The sequence below is a fragment of the Saccopteryx bilineata genome, chromosome 11 (genome assembly GCF_036850765.1).
Source record: "Saccopteryx bilineata isolate mSacBil1 chromosome 11, mSacBil1_pri_phased_curated, whole genome shotgun sequence".
NCBI classification, from domain to species: Eukaryota; Metazoa; Chordata; class Mammalia; order Chiroptera; family Emballonuridae; genus Saccopteryx; species Saccopteryx bilineata.
Genome location: NC_089500.1, coordinates 32,405,708 through 32,427,416, shown reverse-complemented (window position 1 = coordinate 32,427,416; position 21,709 = coordinate 32,405,708). Strand labels below are relative to the sequence as shown.

The 21,709-nt window shown below is 40.4% G+C and overlaps 1 protein-coding gene across 2 annotated transcripts in view; it reads right to left on the bottom strand.

Annotated features, from left to right (window-relative positions):
• RPRD1A (regulation of nuclear pre-mRNA domain containing 1A) overlaps positions 1–15,453 on the bottom strand; it is a 77,827-nt gene extending 62,374 nt beyond the window's left edge. For both annotated transcript variants that reach the window (XM_066247375.1, XM_066247376.1), the window contains exon 1: positions 15,157–15,453. In XM_066247375.1, coding sequence (XP_066103472.1) covers positions 15,157–15,307 — 151 coding nt within the window. In that variant the 5' untranslated portion in view covers positions 15,308–15,453. The remainder of the gene's footprint in view (positions 1–15,156) is intronic.
• Positions 15,454–21,709: the final 6,256 nt, after the last annotated feature.

Genomic DNA, 21,709 nt, shown 5'->3' with positions numbered 1-21,709 from the left:
AGAATTCTTTTTTTTTTTTTTTTTTCATTTTTTTTTTTTTTTTTTTCATTTTTCTGAAGCTGGAAACAGGGAGAGACAGTCTGACAGACTCCCGCATGTGCCCGACCGGGATCCACCCGGCACGCCCACCAGGGGCACGCTCTGCCCACCAGGGGGCGATGCTCTGCCCATCCTGGGCGTCGCCATGTTGCGACCAGAGCCACTCTAGCGCCTGGGGCAGAGGCCACAGAGCCATCCCCAGCGCCCGGGCCATCTTTGCTCCAATGGAGCCTTGGCTGCGGGAGGGGAAGAGAGAGACAGAGAGGAAAGCGCGGCGGAGGGGTGGAGAAGCAAATGGGCGCTTCTCCTATGTGCCCTGGCCGGGAATCGAACCCGGGTCCTCCGCACGCTAGGCCGACGCTCTACCGCTGAGCCAACCGGCCAGGGCTAAGCAGAATTCTTAAGCAGGACACTCAAAGCATGATTTAGAAAACTTGGACAAACGGGGATACGTAGGGGTGTGCCGGAGTGAAGAGGACGTGGCTTTGAAAAGGCAACGTGAAAGCTCCTTAGTATGATAAAAATGTTCTTTATTTTGACTATATCAATGTCAATATCAGAGCTTTGGTGCTGTTTTTACAATATCTAGTTTTAAAAATTATAGAAGGCCCTTGCTGGTTGGCTTCGTGGTAGAGTGTCAGCCGGTGTGGGGATGTCCAGGGTTAGATTCCTGGTCAGGGCACACAGGAGAGGCACCCATCTGCTTCTCCACCCCTTCTCCTCTCCTTTCTCTGTCTCGCAGCAAAAGCTCCATTGGAGCAAAGTTGGCCTGGGCACTGAGGATGGCTCCATGGCCTCTGCCTCAGGCACTAGAATGGCTCCAGTTGCCATGTAGGAACGCCCCCTAGTGGGCATGCCGGGTGTATCCCAGTCGGGTGCATGCGGGAGTCTTTCTGCCTCCCCGCTTCTTACTTCAGAAAAATAAAAAATTAGAAATATTATAGAAAACTGGTTTTGCATGATGTTACCACTGGGGGAAGTCGGCAAAGTGTAAACTGGATCTCTCTATTATTTCTTACAACTTAATGTGAATCTACAATTATCTTAAACAGTATTTTTTAAATTGCACATTAAGATCTTTAGTCTCAGGGTTAAAGAATAAGTATATAGGCACTCCCTGAAGAGGGTGGTTGGAAGAAACTCTAGTCTAGACATTGTTCTAATTGTGTTTTTATAGATTATTAATAGCAATTTCACTGATTTAACTCCAGAAAGATTTGAAAAGCTAAGGTTTTTCTTTGTTTTTTTACAGAGACAGAGGTCAGAAAGACAGGAACAGACAGACAGGAATGGACAGATGAGAAGCATCAATCATTAGTTTTTCATTGCACGTTGCGACACCTTAGTTGTTCATTGATTGCTTTCTCATATGTGTCTTGACCATGGGCCTTCAGCAGACCAAGTAACCCCCTTGCTCGAGCCAGTGACCTTGGGGTCTCGAACCTCGGTCTTCCGCATCCCGGTCCGATGCTCTATCCACTGCGCCACCGCCTGGTCAAGGCGAAAAGCTAAGGTTTTAAACTAAAACAATTACTGCAATAAATTGGATGTGATTGAGGTTAAATAAAACACAACATAAATCATTCATGGTCTCTATTAACCTGAGAGCGGTTGTATCCCTTCACACTCTTACAATTATTGAGAACTGCAAAGAGCTTTTGTTCACACAGGTAATACCTACCCATACTTACCTTACTAGAAAATTTAAAATATACATTAGTTCATTCAAAAGCAGTAATAGAAACCATTATATGCTAACAGAAATAAAATCTGTGCAAAAAATAAATTTCCAAAACTTAAGAAAAAAGTGAGAAGAGTCATATTATTTTACATTTTTGTAAATATCCAACTCAACAGAATATAGCTGTATTCTCATATCAGTTTCTCTGTTAAATATACCACAATATAGTGTTTCGGTGTAAGTAATGAAAAGAAAGCAGGCCTTGTCCAGATATATAGCTGCTAAGAAAAAAAAATTTTTAACAGCCTTTACAGGTAATTGCAGATATTCTTCTTGAAACTATACCAAACCCAACAATTAGCTTTTAAAGATTATTCTAAATTAGCCCTGGCCAGTTGGCTCAGTGATAGAGCACTGGCCCGGTGTGTGGAAGTCCAGGGTTTGATTTCTGGCCAGGGGACATAGGAGAGGCGCCCATCTGCTTCTCCACCCCTCCCTCCTTCTTCCCCTCTATCTCTGTCTTCCCCCTCCCACAGCCAAGGCTCCATTGGAGCCAAGTTGGCCCAGGCACTTAGGATGGCCCCATGGCCTCCACCTTAGGCACTAGAATGGTTCTGGTTGCAATGGAGCAACAGCCCAGATGGGCAGAGCATTGCCTCTTGGTGGGCATGCCGGGTAGATCCCAGTTGGGCACATGTGAGAGTCAGTCTGTCTGCCTGCCCACTTCTCACTTCAGAAAAATACAAAAAAAATTCTAAATTAAAACATATCAACAAACTTTCAAAACTCTGTCACATTAAAATCCTTTTCATCTATCATGCTCTTTGGATACTTTACTCATGCATAATTTTATAACATCATGCATTCATCTTTTGAAAAACATCAGTTCAGCCTGACCAGGCAGAGAGGCGCAGTGGATAGAGCATCAGATTGGGATGTGGAGGACCCAGGTTCGAGACTCCAAGGTCATCAGCTTGAGCATTGGCTCATCTGGTTTGAGCAAAGCTCACCAGCTTGGACCCAAGGTCGCTGGCTTGAGCAAGGGGTTACTTGGTCTGCTGTAGCCCCCCCAGGTCAAGGCACATATGAGAAAGCAATTAATGAACAACTAAGGTGTTGCAACAAAAATCTAATGATAGATGCTTCTCATCTCTCTCTGTTCCTGTCTGTCTGTCCCTATCTATCCCTCTCTCTCTGTCTCTGTAAAAAACAAACAAATAACAACATCGGTTCATGGAGTTTACACAAACATTCCAATTGCTGAAACATTTCATTAGGAAGTACCAAAAATCACATTTGTAAATATTATTTATTTCATTGGAAAAGTGTTAAAAAAAAGTATTAGAAAGTTTTCAGGTTCATGGTGGTAGATACAAATTTTTCAAAATTCAATATTTGCTTGAAACCCTGAATTTCATAATGGGTAGCAAATACTGTCAGTTTTCTTCCTGAACAATAAAAGTACTAGATCCACTTTTGAGAAAACACCTGCCAAGTATCCATGTCTAAATAACCAGTTTCTCTGTCCTTTTTCCAAATAAAATGGTGCTCCATAAAAAAAGGCAGCTGGTTTCACTCACAACTCAAACAATCACACAAACATATTTCCTCCCTAATGTTTAGTACAGTTCTTTATATATACTTCACATTTTGTCACACAAATTAAAAAGATATACTCACATTTAGCACCATATTTAATAGCAAAAGATTAAAAGCTTTCACCTAAGATTCAGAAACAAGAGAAGAATGCCTACTTTTACCACTTTTTCACATTTAGCAAAGTTGCAAGGTACAAAGTCAATATTTAAAAATCAGTTGCACTTCTCTAAATTAAAAGTGAACAATCCAAAAGAAAATTCCATTTATATTCAATATTTATATAAAAAAAATAAAATACTTAGGAATAAATTTAATCAAGGAGGTATTAAGACTTGTAGTATACCAAAAACTATGAAATGCTGCTGAAATAAATGAAGGACATTAATAAATTGAAATGTATTCTCAGGTCCTGGCTGGTTTGCTCAGTAGATAGAGCATTGGCCCGGTGTGTGAAAGTTCCAGGTTTGATTCCCAGTCAAGGCACACAGAAGTGACCATCTTCTCCACCCCCTCCCACAGCCATGGCTTGAATGGTTTGAGCAAAGTTGGCCCCGAGTGCTGAAGATGGCTCCGTGGCCCTGGCCTTGGGCATTAAAATAGCTCAGTTGCCAAGCAATGCAGCTACACCCAGCTAGGCACAGCATCATCAGGTAGTGGCTGGGTGGATTCCTGTCAGGGTGCACACAGAAGTCTGTCTCTGCCTCCCCGTCTCTCACTTAATAAAAAAAAAAATTATTTTTATAATGCTACTAAGACATATCCCTCCTTCACTGTGTTGATATGAATTTTTTTTGTGTGGTGTGTGTGTGACAGAGACAGAGAGAGGAACAGACAGACTGGAAGGAAGAGAGATGAGAAGCATCAATTCTTTGTTGCAGGACCTTAGTTTCTCAGTGATTGCTTTCTCATATGTGCCTTGACAGGGGTGGGGGGGGGCTACAGCAGACTGAGTGACCCCTTGCTCAAGCCAGCGACCTAGGGTTCAAGCGGGTGAGCCTTGCTCAAACCAGATGAGCCCATGCTCAAACTGGTGACCTCGGGGTTTTGATCCTGGGTCCTCTGCGTCCCAGTCTGATGCTCTATCCACTGAGCCACCACCTGTTCAAGCTGATATGAACTTTTCGATAGTGCAAAAACAAGGTGTGTAAGAACTGTAGACCCTAATCATCAAAGCAGAGGCTCCATATTACACACCACATATACACAGCTAAAAATATATATTGCTTTCCAACTGTGCTTATCAAAGCAACTCATATTAATTTTGTTAAATCCAGACCGTTTAGTGCATGTCTTTTTTCATTGTGGTAAATTATACATAACATAAAATATATTTCAACCATTTTTTCTTTTTATGAAGATTTTATTTATTGATTTTACAGAGAGGAGAGGGGGGCAAGAAGTAGTTGCTTCACTCTAGGTTTTATTTTTGTTTTGGTGAGAAAGAAAGGGAGGGACAGACAGGGACAGATAGTAGAGAGAGAGAAGGTGGAGAGGGATGCTCTTACCCATTGGTCAAACAGCCAGGGCCATGAAAATAATTTTTATCTTGTGTAAATAATTTTTATCTTTAGGTAAACAACCCCTAAAGGGGTTTTGGTGATCCACCACTAGAGATCTGCTGACCACACTTATAACCATTTCTCTAAAGAATAAATATGCGAACAGCAGAAAAATGATAGACTGAAAATGCTGAAAAATTTTAAAGTCTTTCTCAATTAGAAAATGCTTATAACTAAAGTTCATTATTTGAAAAGATGTCAACAGATCCTAAATTAGGCAGGCATATCTTTAGGAGAAACACCAAAACCCTCTGCAAAATACTCCCTTCAGCTCTTAAAAGTCTCAGAGTCTATATATTTTCCAACATTCATTCAATAGTTCATTCAACATGCATTTATTAAGTATCTGTATCCAAGTGAGCGAGCTTCTGAAGGACCAAAACAAATGCGCTTAGTCCTTCCGAAATAGCCAACTCAATGCAGGACCATTACAATACAGTATAATAAATGCTAGAATAGCAGTAAAAAGTACTGCTTTTGGAACGGGCACCACAGAAAAGATCAGAGCAGGGAGAATCATGAAACTTAAAGATAAGACCATAAAGACAAGACCACTGATATGGAGTCAGGGGAACAACAACAACAACAAAAATTAAGAAAAGTAAACAACAACAAAAAACCAAAAAAAGTAAACAGAGCCTAAAGGTCCTGTGGAACACGCTCAAGCTGACAGACATATACATTATAAAAGTCCCTGAAAGAGAGAGAAGAGTGTGCATTAAAACATATTTGAAGAGCCTGACCTGTGGTGGTGCAGTGGATAAAGCGTCGACCTGGAAACGCTGAGGTTGCCGGTTCGAAACCCTGGGCTTGCCTGGCCAAGGCACATATGGGAGTTGATGCTTCCTGCTCCTCCCCCCTTCTCTCTGTCTCTCTCTCCCCTCTCTATAATGAATAAATAAAATCTTAAAAAAAAATTTTTTTTAAATAAAAAAAAATATTTGAAGAGATAATGGTCAAAAACTGCCCATATTTTAGAAAGACATGAACACACAAATTCAAGAAGCTCAAGAAGCTCGATGAATTCCAACTAGGATAAACTCAGAAACCCACACTGAGACACATTCTAATAAATTGTCAAAAAATAAAGAACTCTGAAAGCAGTAAGAAGTGATTTGAACTACAAGCCAATTTTTCATTAGAAACAATGAAGGCCAGAAGGCAGTGAGATACTATTTAAACCACTGAAAGGGGAAAAAATGTTAACTAAGTATTTTATATCTGGCAAAACTATCCTTCAAGCCCTGGCTGGTTGGCTCAGTGGTAGAGCATCGGCCCGGCGTGTGGAAGCCCCATGTTCGATTTCCAGTCAGGGCACACAGGAGAAGCGCCCATCTGCTTTTCCACCCTTCACCCTCTCCTTCCTCTCTGTCTCTCTCTGCCCCTCCCACAGCCAAGGCTCCACTGGAGCAAAGCTGGCCTGGGAGCTGAGGATGGCTCTATGGCCTCTGCCTCAGGCACTGGAAGGGCTTCTTCCACAAGGAAGCAACATCTCAGGTGGGCAGAACATTGCCCCCTCGTGGGCATGCTGTGTGGATCCCAGTTGGGCACATGCAGAAGTCTGTCTGACTGCCTCCCTGCTTCTAACTTTGGAAAAATACAAAAAAAAAAAAAAAAAAAATCCTTCGATAATGAAGAAATTAAGACATTTCAAGCTAAGCAAAAGCTGAGGTAGTTTGTCACTAGTTAACCTGTCCTACAAGAAATGCTAAAGGGAATCCTTCAGACTGAAATGAAACAATACTAGATAGTAACTAGACGCCATATAAGGAAATAAAGAACATCAACAGGCCCTGGCCAGGTGCTCAGTGGATAAAGTGTAGTGCAGGCATAGCAGAGGTCACAGGTTTTAGTTCCTGTAAGGGTACGCACGAGGAACAATCAATGATTACACTACCAAATAGAAAAACTAAGTGAAACAATGAGTTGACGCTTCCCTCTCTCTATCCCCCAAATCAATGGAAAAATTAAAAAGAACATCAGTGAAGGACATTACATAAGTAAATATAAAAGCCAGTATTTATTTTTTGGTTTGTAACTCCTTTTTTGTTGCCTGTATGATTTAAAAGACAAAATGAATAAAATAATAATTATGTCTGTTAACAGGCACACAACATATAAAGATATAATTTGTGACAATAACATAAAAGAGAGAGAAAGCTATATAGGAACAGAAGTTTTTGTATGCTATTAAAGATTAATTGTATCAATTCAAACTACAATTTTATAAATTTAGGATGTTAACTAGAATTGAAAATAAAAACCCCAAACAACAAAACAGAAGCAAAAAACAAAATCATCATCTCCCAAAATAGGATTAAGGACTATGGATGAACAATTTAACTCATCCTGGAGAGACTAGAGAAAGCTGCATAGAGGAGTTGACACCAGAGTTTCAAAGACTAGGGAACAGAACAAAAATACAAAAGGAACGAGTATATAAAACACACAGGCACGCCTGACCTGTGGTGGATAAAGCTTCGACCTGGAACACTGAGGTTGCTGGTTGGAAATCCTGGGCTTGTCTGGTCAAGGCACATATGGGAGTTGATGCTTCCTGCTCCTCCCCCCTTCTCTCTGTTTCTCTCTCTTTTCCTTCTTTAAAACAAATAAATAATAAAATAAAATCTTTAAAAACAAACAAAAAATACACATAGATGCAGCCCCGGCCTGATGGCTCAGTTGGTTAGAGCGTCATCCTAAAGCACAGAGGTTGCCGGTCCGATCCCTGGGTGGGGCACATACAGAAACAGATCACTGTTCCTGCCTATTTATCTCTATTCCTTTGTTGCTAAAATCAATAAATAAAAATATAAAAAATAAAGACACATAAAAGTGCAAGGTGTTTGTCATTTTATTGAGATAAATTCACATAACGAAATTAACCATGTTAAAGTGTATAATTCAGAGCATTTACTGCATTTATAAGGCTGTGCAATCATCAGCCTGTACCTAGTTAATACACATTAAACAACCATTCATTCCCCATTCCACCTCTGCCCCCAAGTCCCTAGCAACCACTTCTTATCTCTGTGGTTTAATCTAGTCTGAATGAATACTTCATATAAACAAAATCAGACAATCATGACTTTTTGTGTTCAGCCTTTTCACTTTGCTTCTTTTTCTTTTTTTTAGCAAGAGGGAGACAGAGAGAGAGACAGAGGGACAGATAGGAACAGACAGACAGGAAAGGAGAGAGATAAAAAGCATCAATTCTTCATTGCAGCACTTTGGCTGTTCATTGATTGCTTTCTCATTTGTGCCTTGACTGGGGGGCTACTGTCTGAGCCAGTGATCCCTTGCTCAAGCCAGCAACCATAGGGTCATGACTAAGATCCCATGCTTAAGCTGGCAACCTCAAGGTTTTGAACCTGAGTCCTGTGCATCCCAGGCCCAAGCTCTATCCACGGCACCACTGCCTGGTCAGGCTCACTTTGCATGTTTTTGAAGGTCATCCACATCAAACCAGTTCATTCTTTCATTATGGCTGAATAAAATTTCATTGCATGAATATAGTACATAAATCTATTCATTCACTGATGGACATTCAGGCTGTTTCCACCTTTTGGGTATTGTAAATAGCACTGTGTGGTCTTTGTTCGAATACCTGCTTTCAATTCTTTTGAATATACACCCAGGAGAGGAATTATTGGGTCATATGATAATTCTATTTTTTTTTCAAAGATAATAATAGTCTTTATTCTGCCAATTTCCTACAGGGATCACAAATTCTCCCTTATCATTTGACTCCAAATTATTTTATACTAGCAGATAACACCTGCTGTAATGTAATTGCTTAGCATCCTTTACTACTATTACAGCTCATACTTACTGAGCTCCCATGTGTACTAGGCACTGTGCTAAGCACTTGACATTGATGATCTCACTTTTTCCACTATGATGTAGCTGGGACCATGTGCCCTGGACGGTCTGGAAGAATGCTGTGCCACTCTGGAAGCTTTAGGTAGCTGCTTAGCAGGCCCAGTGACTTTCTCTAAGGACCCCAAAACAAGCCTTTTCTCCTAAAGTAATTGTTCTCAGCAATTTCTTAAGTGCTGCAAATATTTTCTCCCAAACCTGCCTTTTGTGTTTTAACCTTAATGTTTTCCATCATACAGGAACTTTGAATATTTTTGTGATAAATTCTATCTTTCCCTCATTATATCTTTTCCCTTATTATAAATTGTTTCGGTTTTGTGTCATGTTTATAACAGACCTTCCCACACCAGAGGTATAAAAATATCCTATATTTTCTTTAGTAATTTTGTAGTTTAACCTTTTAAATTTTTGTCCCTTCTGGGACTACGTTTTGTGGAAACTGTGAGGTAGCAATCTCACTTTTGCAGACAGTTGTCCTAAAGTACTGCTTATTAAATAATCCCTCATTTCCCCCTTAAATACTCCTCTTATCCTAAATTCCCGTGATAATTCTATATTAACATTAGTAAAGAGAACAACTGGTTCATGACTGAGACTAGATACAAGGAGATCAGATGAGAGGCTACTGCAAGAGTGCTAGTGAAAGATGAAGACCTACGCAGTGGGATGGGAAAGGAGATATTGCTATAACAGCAATAAAAAAAACGGAAGGTGAGGCATATATAAGAGAGGGGTCAATACAGTCCTCAAGTTTGAGATTAGGCATCAGGTGGGCAGTAATGCCTATCACTGAAATAGACAAGGCAGAAAGAGGAACCAGGAAGTGAAATGGGAGTAGGTAAAGATAACATAAAGGGTTGCTTTGCACAGTTGAGTTTGAGGTGTGCAAGAAGTACCATTCAGTGACAGAGACTAGGGCTAAAAAAGGATCTCTGAGTCATCGGCATACTAATGGCAAAAGTTAAATCTAAAGCATGAAATTATTAAGAGTATCCTATGTGCTAGTTACAATATATCATATCAACTGCATTTTTAAAATTCTAAAATAACTTCAACTGAATTAAATCTACAATAAATACTAATTAAACTGTAATAAATTGAGAAAAAGCACTATATTACTCAGGGTTCTACAGGAAACAGAGCCAATAAGGTGAAGGGGTGTGTGTGTGTACACATACATACAAAGAGATTATATATAACATTATAAGAAACTGGCTCATGTGATAATACAGGCTGACAAGTCCCAAGATCTGCAGTCAGGAAGTGAGAGACCCAGGAGAGCTGATAGTGTAGTTCTAGTCTGAAAGCCAAAGAACCCATGTTCAGTTTTGAGTCCAAAGGCAAGAAAACAAGCAGTCAGGCAGGAATAGTTCCCTCCTACTCACAGAAGGCCCAGCCTCTTTGTTCTGATCAGGCCTTCAACCTATTGGAGGAAGGTACTCTGCTTTAATCAGTCTACTGATTGAAATGATAAATCTAAGCCAGAAACACCTTCACAGACATACCCAGAATACTGCTTGGCCAAATATCTAGCTACCTCATAGCCCCATCAGGTTGACATACAGTATTAACCATCACAAGTGCTATTCAAGAAAATAACACATGATACTCTACTAAGAAAACTACATTTTTTTGACAGTGCAGCAAAAATGTGGTCCTTAATCACCCAAATTTCACTTGTTTTAAGAAACAATAAAATAGAATACAGTGCACACTATGAGTTATGCAAATGCTAAAGAGCCCAAGTTTGTTGAATTAAATAGACACGGCTTTAAAACCACACCCCTGAAACAGAATGATGCGCCCTGAGCAGGATCAACGTGTTCCAGCACAAAACCCAACCCGTGCAAACCACTTTACCAAATTACCAAATAAATAAGTAAGTAAACACAATAATTTGTTTTCAGTTTTCAGGGTTTTTTTTTTTTTTTTTTTGCATAATTTGACTTAATCCTTGGACACTTTCTCCTATTAGCCTATATTAGACAAACACAAAGTCAGTTATTTTAAACTCAACTGTGCATTTCATGATGGTCTTTACAGAGCTTTACTAATAATAAGCATCATGAACCAACACCTGAACAAGTATGAAAACCACTTATTTAAATAATCACAATTCTCAGTTCTCAGCCTAAGATTAGCCATCATAAAGAGGTGAATTTTCAATAAACAAAGAAAAAAAAAAACATTAAATAAAGAGGTGAATTTTCTTTAAGCTAATCTGTAAATTGAAGTGATAATTCCAAAAATATCAATTATTTTTCCTGTAAATGACAACTTAATTCTAGAGTTTATATGGAGGAAAAAAAAAACAAAATAAAAAGACACAGGGGAACAAAAAAAAAGAGCAATTTGCCTGGGAGCAGGGTAGGAATGGGGGAGGATGTCCTACCAGATATGAAAACATAATACAGAGTGTGATAGTGATACAAGCAAACGGACAATAGAACAGAATGATCCTAGAAATTTACCAAATGTTATTTAAACTTAGTGTATGATAAAGGAGGCATTTCAAATGGGTGGAAGTAAAAATGAACTTTAAAAAATGGTATGACACATTAATGCCAGCACTTCTATCAGGGTCTCTTAAATCATCAGATGAAACCATTAATAAAATAACTAGAATATTTAGTAACATAAATTAATGTTTATAAGTTTTAAGACAAAAAAACTGACACATCCTAAATGTTTATCAATAAAGTAATGGTTATATAAATTTCAGAGCTGTATATTTTAAGTGGGTGAATTGTAAGGTATGTTCATTGTATCTCAATAAAACCAGCATAGACAAACAAAAAGTTCCCTTATTACACTGTTGCATTTGTCAGGGAAATTAAAACTACTTGGTCTTTACAGAAGCCTTGGGGTCTTTTCAGAGGCCCCCAAACAAATTTTTTCTTAACAGGAAATGAAATAAAGCAGGTAGGAAGAGGAAATTTTCATAACTGAATGATTACCATATCTGACATATTTTATGTACTCATTCTCATATTTTAAAAGTAAGTTTTCCTGCTAATGTCACATTTTTGTCTTTTTTGAACTTCAAGAAACCACAGAATACAAAATATTCAACCATTTTTCTTAGTTTCTTTTTTTTTAATTAAAAAAAAAATTTTATTTATTCATTTTAGAAAGGAGAGGGAGAGACAGAGACAAAGAGAGAGAGAGAGAGGAGAGACAGAGAGAAAGAAGGGGGGAGGAGCTGGAAGCATCAACTCCCATATGTGCCTTGACCAGGCAAGCCCAGGGTTTCGAACAGGCGACCTCAGCATTTCCAGGTCAACGCTTTATCCACTGTGCCACCACAGGTCAGGTTGATTTCAATTTTAATCCATTCATTTCATAAATATTTATTTTGCAGAGATAATGTGACGATTTAAGTTATCACAGTAAGATTGCTAAAACAATGCCTGGTACTCAGTAAATTGTCACTATTATTAGGCTACAGGAGATAGAGGATCCTAAAATGATGAGCAAACTGGCAGAAAGTGGGGAGAGCGAGAAAGCCATGCCTAGAAGGTATAGTTACAGGTCAAGAAAGGAAACCCTTGGCAGATAATCCCAGAACGAACTCAGAACACAGCAGCATCACGATCACCACCACCATTACTACTACCCTTACCATCATCACCCAACACCATTCTCTTCCTAAGGCATCTATTTACATGCCTTTAATTTTTCTAAATATGGAAACATCCTCAAACACTGATAATAAAAAGGTTCTATGGAAATTAACTTCACAGAGTGATCTGAATAGGGATTTCAAACCCGACAGGTGTTGGGTAGTCACGCCCCAGGCCTGTAACTCCTTTAGTGAAAGGTTTTAAGCCATCCTTGTCCATTGTTCTTATGCATCTAGGTTAAGAAACCTTTGAAATACCAGAATAACCATCCAAGGGGGTAGTAATCCTCAAGAGAACACATAATCTTGTAAACTATCTTGTAATCCAATCCCTGCCTGCTTTCCCCTCCTTAATTTTAAATGCACAAAAACTACAAAATGGCTATTTTCCGGAGCATTTGAAACCCTGCCTTCTGGTCTGTCATCAGTTTGGCTCAAGTAAACTTACAAAGATTTTCTACATGTTTGGATGTTTCTTAAACCAACACAACTATCATAAAATATGGTATTAATCCTTAGTATGCATGTAACTGAAACTATAGATTATTTGTCAACTAGAGTACTGCTTTGCAAATTTTCAAATGACTAAATGGCAAAATGGTCTATATCTTGCTTTCTCAGCTCAATATTCCTCTCGTTTATGGTTTGTTTTTTAATCTGTCATGTTTTATGTAGCCCTAGTTCATTCATGAAAACTGCTGGCAGCACTATATTGTATGAAAAATATCATAGTATATTTGTCCATACTTAACTAATGAGATGTTTGTTTTTAATTTTGTTATTAACAGGTTGCAATACACATAAATCCTTGAGCACAGGTACTAGTATATATTCCTAGAATTAAAACTGCTGGGTCAAAGGATATATACATACCTTCAACTTCATTAGCGGTTGCTAGGCTGATCTTACATTGCAACCAGTCCTGTTAAGAAAGCAAGTTCCCATTTCTTGCTTGGGGGGTGGAGGGGGGTTGCACAGTGGATGAAGCATCAACCTGGGATGCTGAGGACCCATGTTTGAAACCCCAAGGGTGCCGGCTTGAGTGCAGGGACACTGGCTTGAGTGTGGGATCAAAGATATGATCCCATGGTCACTTGATGCCCAAGGTTGCTGTCTTGAGCAAAGAGGTCAATGGCTCAGCTGGAGCCCCCTGATCTAGGCATGTATAAGGCGTAATCAATGAACAACTAAAGTGCTGCAACTATGAGTTGAAGCTTCTCATCTCCCTTCCTGCCTGTCTTTCTCTCTCTCTTAAAACAAACAGACAAAAACATTCCCTTTTCTCCTCATCCTCAATTCCACTGTCATACTCTTTAATTTTGCTAACTAAAGAATACAAAGTGGTACCTCATTGGTTTATTTTTTCACAATTAGTAAGATTTAAGTATCATATATTGGCCTTTCAAGTTTCCTCTCATGTGAGATGTCTTTAACAGTATTGCTATTTTTCTATTCACACCATTTTTTAATTGATTTGTATTAGTTCTTAAATAGTCTGGTATCAATCCCTTATTGATTATATGTGTTCCTAAAAGCTCTATCCAAAAATAAATAAACAAACAAATAAATCAGTTGCTGATTTTGAAATCTAGTAAGGTATGTAAGCAAAAACAAGTCCTGCCTTATTGAAGTTCAGTTATTTTTCAGACTTTTATATCTGATTCTCAAACCTTTCTGGTCACTCATGGAAGATAAATTCCTTCTTGAGAATGTTGAGAATCAATGCAAATACACTTTCCTCTATTTAATTAACCACAAGCAAACACACTAGAAAAGGATAGTTTGTCTCCATTCTATATAGCCAAGGTTACACTGGCTCTCGTATCAATATATCATACAGCTTTCTTACTGGTCAGTAAAATGGCATCTATTTTGATTAATAATGGTTTATTAAAACCCCTAATTAATAAATATCTTTTACAATTAAGAGTGCCCACTCTCTCTACCCAATAAATTAAGAGTTAAGATACAAACCCAGACTAAAAAAATAAATACTTTGAATTTTCAGTTGCACTAACATGCAATCAGTTCTTACAAAGGTGCTCTGCAGAAGTGAAATGATTCTGGATAGTTTAGTGATGGCAGACTACTCCAAAAAGTTAACTTCATTTACAGATGCACTACCGAAGGTATTTCCAAAATAAAGACACTGCCCTAGACGCATATAATCAATCATGGAGCAAGAAAGGACCTTAGATCGGTAATCCAACTCCCTCCCATTCAGGTGAGGCAACAGTAACACCGAAATTAAGAAATTTGCCCAATCTAGGTCCTCTAAAAACATCTATAAATTCAGGGGTCTCTGCATTGCATTGCACATCTTATTTTAGACCGCTCAGTTCTAAAACTCTGATCCCTTTATTAATTTTACAAGACTGAGTTTGATGTCATAGAAATGATGGCAGTAACTCCCAACCCCACACCTTTTCCTTTCCACTTTCCTACCTTTCTCCTCCCTAGCCTCCATTACTGACGTGCAGAATGAAAAAATTACCCGACTACCTTAATTTTTGGCTTTAATGATGTGCAGAGTCCTGAGCTCCCGGGTTACTGTTTCTGTGTTAAATCAACAGAAGTTCTTTTTCAATCCTTCGTCCCTTGATCAGCAATACTTACAGCACGCCGACTTTGCGGGAAGCGCAGTGCACGCTGCGCCTCTAAGCCCCCGGGACACCGGAGCGGGGGAGCCGGGCGGGGAGCGGCAGGCAGCTGGGAGCTGAGGTCACTGGGGGAATGGGGCTCCCGATGAGCAGGACGGGGGGTCCCGAGCGACTCACCTTTACGCAGCTCTCGCTCCCACACGGTGACGATGGGGCGCGAGTGCTTGCGGTGGTGGATGAGCCACAGGGACAAGGTCTGCACGCTCTGCTGCGAGTTGCTCAACTCCGACAGCTTCTTCTCCAGCGCCGCCTCGGAGAAGGCGGACATGCCTCCGACACCGCGATCTCGCAGTCCCACGCGGTGGGGATGAGGGGAGGAGAGTTTTGCCGCACTCGCTGCAGCCTCGCCCCCTCACCCCACCCTTCCCCACGCCCTCGCCACCGCCGCCTCTACATCCAAGACCCGCCGCAAAGATGGCGTCCGGCCGGCAGTGACGTCACGACCCGCCCTCGGAAAGGGCGCGGTCAAGGGGCGGGACCTCCGAGGGGATAGGCGGAGCGAAACCGCGTAGGGGAGGGGGACCCTGCGGAGCCGCCTGGGTCCGAGCGGGGTGTGGGTGTGGTTTGCCTTGCCCGGCCTAGCCTTTCCAGTGGGTAACTATCAGTGCCAAGAAAAAAGTGTTTAAAAATCTCTACATATGCGGGTAAATTGGTACAGGCATTGTGCAAATTTATTTGGGATGATATATTACATTTTAAAATACACCTTCCCTGTGACCCTGAAATTTCACTTCTTGCCCACAATACTAGGTAAACACCAGCATGTTTGCACAAGAAGTTCTATATTACCGGTAGTTGTTCCGTCCAGCTCAGTAAGAGTGAAGAATTGGGACGTTCACAGCAGGTAAATGGCTGAATTGTGATACTCCACATTACAGTATACATGCAGCAGTTTAAACGATAAATAAAACCAAACGATAAATAGGGCTTTTTAAAGTTGCACAAGGAAAAGTACAGAATAAAATTTGTTTCATAAAAGTATGTGTTATAAAATTTTATGAATTGTTAAGTATGAAATTGCATGCTGAAAGATCTGGAATACGCACTCCATCAATAGTGATTGATATCAGAGAGGATCAGAATTGGAGTCCTTAAGCTGTGTCAATATTGTCCCCCCCCCTCTTTTTTTTTTTACAAGAACATATTCATGTATTACATATACTTAAAAATTAATTTTAGAAATCCATAATTAATCAGCCCATTTTGACATAGTACTTAACTATGATAGTTCACAGCTTGATACTGTCACATTCTAACTATTACCGTATTTCCCCATGTATTTCTCACCCTTTTACGAAATATTTGGGGTTTAAAACCTGGGCGCGTCTTATACAGTGGTTGTAGATATTTTACTTGCATTTCCCGCTTTTTCGTGGCTGTTTCTCACTCATTGTTGAAGACAGTGATTCGTCATCAGACACAGATGAGGACAAGCTAATGGATGGGAGTTTTGACAGTGATGAGGAATTGTATGGATTTTATGATAAATAAAACTTGAGTTCAATAACTTTATGTAGTTTTTTTTTTTCAAATTTCGGGCCCCAACATTAAGGCATGTCTTATGTATGGTAGCCTCTTATACATGGGGAAATACGGTAAGAGCCTGACTTATGGTGGTGCAGTGGATAAGGGTAGACCTGGAATGCTGAGGTTGCTGGTTTGGCTTGCAGGGTCAAGGCAGGACCAGAAGCAACTACTACAAGTTGATGTTTCCAACCCCCCCCCCCTTCTGTCTGTCTCTCCTTTCTCTAAAATCAATAAGTAAAATCTTTTTTAAAAAATTTAAAAAGCGGCCTGACCTGTGGTGGCGCAGTGGATAAAAGCGTCGACCTGGAAATGCTGAGGTTGCCGGTTCAAAACCCTGGGCTTGCCTGGTCAAGGCACATATGGGAGTTGATGCTTCCTGCTCCTCCCTCCCCCTTCTCTCTCTCTCTCTCTCTCTCTCTCTCTCTCTCTCTCTCTCTCTCTCCTCTCTAAAAATTAATAAAAAACTCATAAAAAAATTTAAAAAGCAATTTGAATCTTTTTCCATGACCACTAAATTCATGTCTTTTGTGCATTTCTCCTAGTCAAGAGCAGAAATACCTTTATATTTATTCAAATATTTGTGTCCATTAGCAGCCTTTTGGTTGTCCTCATATAGATCTTGCATAGATATGTTAAATAAAACTGGTTCTTTAAGTTGACATTGAAAAAAAACCTAATGGCTGAACACAACTGGCATAATTTCTAAATTACAGGCATCCTCTTATTTGTAAAACTGGAAGTGTCATTAAAATTCCACAAGGCGGCAGACTGGTTCCATTAAATCTGGCTTACTGCACTGATTTAGATACAGATATTCCCAGTACGTATAGGCATCCCCAAGTACAGTGTATAGAAACACTTTCTAAGCCAACACAAGAAATCTGAGGTATTTTCTTCCAGAAACAACTTTATAAATGATAGCTAATTTTGTAAATCAGTTCAAAAATACTACCATTAAATTAGTTGTAACAGAATTATGAAATTTTACATTTAAACCAAACTTAAGAAATAATTTATTTAATTATACAATTATTTTCCAAATGCAAATATTTTTATCCTTGGCTTAACAAAAAGTGGCAATGGGGCCTGACTGATGGTGGTGCAGTGGATAGAGCTTTGACCTGGGATGCTGAGGTTTGAAACCCTGAGGTCACCTGCTTGAGCACAGGCTCACCAGCTTGAGTGTGGGCTTGCCGGTTTGAGCATGGGATCGTTGACATGATCCCAAGGTGGCTGGCTGGAGCAAGGGGTCACTGGCTTGGTCAGAGCCCCTGATCAAGGCACATATGAGGAGCAATCAATAAATAATTATGAGTTGATACTTCTCATCTCTCTACCTTCCCGCCTGCCTCTCTCTCTCTAAAAAAAAAAAAAAAAAAGGCAGTGGGAATTTAAAATGGTGCAGTCGCTGTAGAAAACAGTATAACAGTTCCCCAAAGGGACAGACAGACAGGAAAGGAGAGAGAGGAGAAACATCAATTCTTCCTTGCGGTTCCTTAATTATTCATTGATTGCTTTCTCATATGTGCCCTGACCGGGCAGCTACAGCAGACTGAGTGACCCCTTGCTCAAACCCGATGAGCCTGCACTCAAGCTGGCGACCTTGGGGTCTCGAACCTGGGTCCTCCCTGTCCCAGTTCAACACTCTACCCACTGTGCCACTGCCTGGTCGGGCTCATAGCAGCATTATTCACCATCAGTGGATGTATGAATAAATCAACAGACTGCGATATATACATATAATGGAGTATTATTCAGCCTGAAATAGGAAGGAGATTCTGACACATGCTACAACATGTGTGAATCTTACAGATCTATCCTAAGTGAATAAGCCAGACTCAAAAGGACAAATATTATATGATTCCACTTATACAATGTACCTAGAATAAATACAGAGACAGAAAATAGAATTGTGGTTACAAGGGACTCTGGTAGAGGTGAATGAGGCATTGTTGTTTATTTGGACAGAGATTCAGTACGGGATGGTGAATAAGTTCTGGAGCTAGACAGTGGTGATAGTTATACAAGTGAATGCATGTAATACCATTGAACTGTACATTTAATAATGGTTAAAACAGTATATTTTATGTCATGCATATTTTACCAGAAACTTTTTTTTTTTTGGTGTTTTTCTGAAGTGAGATGCGGGGAGGCAGACTTCTGGGGTGTTGCCCATTGCAACCTAGAGCTGGTATTTTTTAATGCCTGAGGTGGAGGCCTGGAGCCATCCTCAGCAGGCCAACTTTGCTCCAATGGAGCCTTGGCTTCGGGAGGGGAAGAGAGAGACAGAGAGGAAGGAGAGGGGGAGGGGTGGAGAAGCAGATGGGCGCTTCTGTGTGTCCTGATCAGGAACCAAACCCGGGACTTCAACATGCCTGGCTAATGCTCTACTGCTGAGCCAACTGGCCAGGGCTACCAGAAACTGTTTTAAAGAGGAAAAAAATCTTTCCTAGCTATCAATGACAGTGCTTATGGTGACAGCTATGGAAATGGTACAATTTGCTACCTCCTTTAGTTTTTTTTATCGATTGATTTTTACAGGAAAGAGGGTGGAGGGGTGGGTGTTGAGAAGCGGGAAGCATCAACTCCTAGTATGTAGTTGCTTCCTGTATGTGCCTTGACCAGGCAAACTCAGCGTTTCCAACCAGTGACCTCAGCATTCCAGGTCAACGCTTTATTCACTGCGTTACCACAGGTCAGGCCCTCCTTTAGTTTTTATTATACTTTTTATAGTACTTCATATGGGAGGTTCAAGATCCACTCCATTTTTGGAGTAGTGGTCTACATTAGTTTCTCCCTCTTTGCACATTTCCCCTTCCAATTTTCTTAAACCCTGCCTTCATAGAATGGGAATATTCGTTTTTTTAGTTTTAAAAATATTTTATTTATTCATTTTAGAGAGGAGAGAAAGGGAAGGGGGAGGAGCAGGAAGCATCAATTTCCTCATGTGCCTAAACCAGGCAAGCCCAGGGTTTCGAACCAGCAACCTCAGCGTTCCAGGTCAACTCTTTATCCACTGCGCCACCACAGGTCAGGCCTCAAGAGTTCTTAATAGACTTCCTAAATTCTAAATATTTTCTATTTTTATTATGCTAAAATGTTTTTCCTTAATCCTGAATTTTTATTAAATTTCTGATTTAATTGTGATTTTTTTCCTCTTTAATCTGTCACCATGGTATATTATAATAATGGTATTATATTATAGTAATGGGTTTTCTGATGCACCATTCTTGCATTCCTAGGAACACCTATCTTTCTTTTTTCTCTTTCTTTTTCTTTATTTCTTTCTTTTTCTTTTCTTTCTTCTTTCTTTCTTTCTTTCTCTCTCACAGAGACAGAGAGAGGGACAAATAGGGACACAGATAAGAAGGGAGAGAGATGAGAAGCATCAATTCTTTGTTGCAGCATCTTAGTTGTTCATTGATTGCTTTCTCATATGTGCCTTGACTGGGGGCTCCAGCAAAGCGAGTGACCCTTTGCTCAAGCCAGCGACCATGGGGTCATGTCTATGATCCCATACTCAAGCCAGTGACCCTGTCTGTGCTCAAGTTAATGAGCCCACTCTCAAACCAGTAGTAACCTTGGGGTTTCAAACCTGGGTCCTCTGCGTCCCAGTTCAAAGCCCTATCCACTGCACCACTGCCTGGTCAGGCTCTTCTTATTTATTTATTTATTTTTACAGAGACAGAGAGAGAGTCAGAGAGAGGAATAGATAGGGACAGACGGGACGAAGAGAGATGAGAAGCATCAATCATTAGTTTTTCGTTGCGACACCTTAGTTGTTCATTGATTGCTCTCATATGTGCCTTGACCATGGGCCTTCAGCAGACTGAGTAACCCCTTGCTTGAGCCAGCGACCTTGGGTCCAAGCTGGTGAGCCTTGCTCAAACCAGATAAGCTGGCGACCTCGGGGTCTCGAACCTGGGTCTTGCGCATCCCAGTCTGATGCTCTATTCTATCCACTGTGCCACCACCTGGTCAGGCCGCCTTCTTCTTTTTAATGTGTAGTGGGACAAATTCTTTGTTTTTTAAGACTTGATTCATTTTAGAGAAGAGAGACAGAGACAGAGGAGGGGAAGAGCAGGAAGAATCAACTCCCATATGTGCTTCGACCAGGCAAGCCTAGGATTTCAAACCGGCGATCTCAGTGTTCCAGGTTGACGCTTTATCCACTACACCACCACAGCTCAGGCACACCTTTCTGGATCATATTATATACTGTTACCTATGCTAGATTTTAGCCAAAAGGCTGAGAAATGACATATACTGTTGAGTTTGATTTGCTATTTAGGATTCTGTATCTACACTGCTGACAAAAATTAGGGGATATTTTATCAGTTCATATTCATTTTGAAATATCCCCTAATTTTTGTGAGCAGTATATAATCATTTTTGTTTTTCATTTGCACTACCTGTGAGATTTTATGAGGTTATAGGATTTTACCCAACTGTTGTGAACAGAAGACTTGAGACTCCTGGGACACAAAGGACTTTAAAACTCACAATATAGCAAATCATGCAAGCTTTATTTGCATCAATACCTCTTGACCCCCCCCCCCCCCAAGTCCCGCAAAAGCAAAGTGAGAAGTTTCAGGTGGATGTAGCATAGGTTGTGAGTCTGTGTTGCTGTTTGAGCTTGGAGAATTCACCTTTTATACAAGACCTGATCTTTCTCTCAGACCTCATTCTTCAAGGTTGTTCACTGATAAATGGCCCAGATAGAGTGGTCAGGGCACTACATTCCTGAATAGCTAGCAAGAATGTATAGAAAGTGTCACCAGGCAGGCGGTGGCGCAGTGGATGGAGCATCAAACTGGGATGCGGAGGACCCGGGTTCGAGACCTCGAGGTCTCCAGCTTGAGTGTGGGCTCATCTGGTTTGAGCAAAGCTCACCAGCTTGAACCCAAAGTCGCTGGCTTGAGCAAGGGGTTACTTGGTCTGCTGAAAGCCCACGGTCAAGGCACATATGAGAAAGCAATCAATGAACAGCTGGGGTGTCACAACAAACTGATGATTGATGCTTCTCATCTCTCTCTGTTCCTGTCTGTCTGTCTCTATCCCTTTCTGTCTCTGTAAAAAAAAAAAAAAAAGTACGGTAAGTCTTAGGGTCCAAAGTAGATGGTCTTTCTCAGAATGGCTTTAT